Source organism: Microtus ochrogaster, unplaced genomic scaffold (assembly GCF_000317375.1).
Source record: "Microtus ochrogaster isolate Prairie Vole_2 unplaced genomic scaffold, MicOch1.0 UNK1, whole genome shotgun sequence".
In the NCBI taxonomy this organism is placed as follows: Eukaryota; Metazoa; Chordata; class Mammalia; order Rodentia; family Cricetidae; genus Microtus; species Microtus ochrogaster.
The window spans coordinates 37,753,288-37,755,665 of NW_004949099.1; the positions used below are offsets into that span (position 1 = coordinate 37,753,288).

The following is a 2,378-nucleotide window of genomic DNA, read 5'->3' on the forward strand; positions in this document are numbered from 1 at the left end:
CCCCTGCCCAGACGTGCCACAGCCTCTGCCACCCCTGTCCAGACATGTCACAGCCTCTGCCACCCCTGCCCAGACATGTCACAGCCTCTGCCACCCCTATCCAGATGTGCCTCAGCCTCTGCCACCCCTGTCCAGACAGACATGCCACAGCCTCTGCCACCCCTGTCCAGATGTGCCACAGGCCCACCGCCCCGTGACCTCTTCTTTACCCCATCTACTTGCTCACTCTTCCTTGAACCTCCTTTTCTTCTCAACTCCTTCATTTTGCCTCCCTCATGGGTTTTCTTCCTTCCCGTTCTCCCTTCCTCTCTCCCTCCCCCTCTTCCCTCTCCCCCTCCTGTCTCCCTCCTTTTCTCCCTCTCTCTTCTCTTTCCCCCTTCTCTCTCCTTACTCTGTTCCCCTCTTCTTTCTCTCCCTCCTCCCTTTCCCTCCTCCCTCTCTCTCCTCCCTCTCCCTCCTCCCTCTCAGTCCAGATCCTTACTGGGGACACTGGCAGGTCTTCTTCTCACTCAGGAGCCTCTTGATCTGAGACATCCGTTCTGCCTGGCGCTGCCCAGGGACAAGGAGAGGAGTTGTGAGGGTCCCAGTCCTCCAGGAGGGAGGTGCCCCTTGGAGGGGGGAGAGGGGGAAGCTGGCAGAGAAGAAGCATTTACTGTGGCTCAAGCCACCTGTCCTGTCATTCACTCTGCTCATTTTTGTGTCTCCCTTCTGACGGGACCAGAGGCAAGGCCTTGTGTGTACATTGAGGAACTTCAAGGGCTGGGTGGGGGTGGGGAGTGCTAAGTCAGATGGCTCTCAGCTTGTATAAGATGCTGTGCTCGAGGGAGGGCCCAGTGAGGGATGATGGGAGCTCACTCACCTGTTGGTGCCGGCACTTGAGACAGCAGAGGATGCAGAGCCCGATGAAGGCCAGAAAGCTGAAGGTGCCTCCCAGCACGACAGTCAGGAACATTGGCTGGTTCTGGTTCAGCCCTCTGGATAAAACTGAGAGAGAGAGAGGAGAGAGGGGAGGTATTTGGCTGGGGATATAGCACTGGTGGAGGGAGGCCCTGGGTTCCACCCCAAGCACTGCCAAGAAAGAGAGCGAGAAAGAGAGGGAGAGAGAGAGTCTTGCCTGTGGACCCAGGTCAGATAGAAGGGCTGAGGATACAGGGTTCTCAAAGGCCACCAGGCCTTAGGGGTACAGAACAGGGAAGGGAGAGTTTTTTCTTACACAGTTCTCTAGAGAGCTAGAAGCCTGGGACCTGCTGCCAGGCCCTGTGTGTTTAGGTTTAGAAGGAAGCCATGGCCATGGAAGAGGTACCTCTTAGCCAAGAAGGCCTCATTCCTAGGCTGTATGGAGCCCAGGACCTGTGTCTTCAGGCCAGTGCACATACTGTTTCCATGTCAAAGGAGCTAAGGAGCTGTAACTTTGGGTCAGCTCGGCTAATCCCTGGGAAGGTTCCACAGTTGAAGAGACCGAGGCTTAGCGTGAGCCTTAGGAATCGATTCCTTACTCTGGATTGTGGAGTTCATCTTGACTTTATTCTCTTCTTTCAGGAGACACTCCCACAGCCCTGCCTCAGGGGCCGGCTCTTGGAGCACCATCTCCTTGGTAACCTTGACCTCCCGATTATCCTTCTTCAGGGTCAGTTGCATCTTGGAGGAGGTGGGTCCCTTCACCTCACAGATCAAAGCGTGGTCTTTCTGAGCCACTGCAGAAGAAGCAGAGACACGGAGGCTTTTGCTCAGGGGTCCTTGCACTCTCGAGCTCTAAGTCAGGTGACTCCATAGAATGGGGAAAACGATCCTACATGTGAGTGTCCTTCTAGCTCCTTGAATTGTGTTTTCTTGTAATTGCCAGGGACAAGCAGCCTGGGACTGAGCTCTCCTTGGATTTGAACCCAAAGTCTTGTTGAATCAGATTTTCTTCTTGCTGCACAGGACCGTTACTCCGCCAGCCCTGGCATTTGCAGAGACACATACAGTATGTCCCTGGACAAACCGCTTAACCGCTTGTACCAAAGCAGCAATGAAATGTTTGCATGCCTGAGTTTTTGCACGGGGCCCGGCATATGCTAGTTTCAGGGTTCACCACTGTTATTTGTAGAGCTGGTGTAATGATGAGTTAAATACAAATAACTCAGACGCAAGGTTGATGTTACAACCATTGCTATGTGCAAAGACTTTGTGCCATATTAAAAAGATGATGGGGCAGAAGAGATTGCTGAGAGCTTAAAAGTCTGCTGCTCTTCCAAAGGACCCACATGGCAGCTCGTCTATCAAGCTCGAGCTCCGGGGCATCGAATGCTCTTCAGGCCCCCTCTATCATGACCTGTACAGCACACATCTTCTCTTTCTCTCTCTCTCTCTCTCTCTCTCTCTCTCTCTCTCTCTCT

At 53.6% G+C, this 2,378-nt stretch overlaps 1 protein-coding gene across 1 annotated transcript in view; it reads right to left on the reverse strand.

The window, feature by feature from the left end:
* Cd4 (CD4 molecule) overlaps positions 1-2,378 on the reverse strand; it is a 19,436-nt gene that overhangs the window by 2,631 nt on the left and 14,427 nt on the right. The window contains exons 6-8 of the mRNA XM_005365339.2: positions 1,497-1,694; positions 860-984; positions 482-549 (exon numbers count right to left, since the gene is read on the reverse strand). Coding sequence (XP_005365396.1) covers positions 482-549; positions 860-984; positions 1,497-1,694 — 391 coding nt within the window. The remainder of the gene's footprint in view (positions 1-481; positions 550-859; positions 985-1,496; positions 1,695-2,378) is intronic.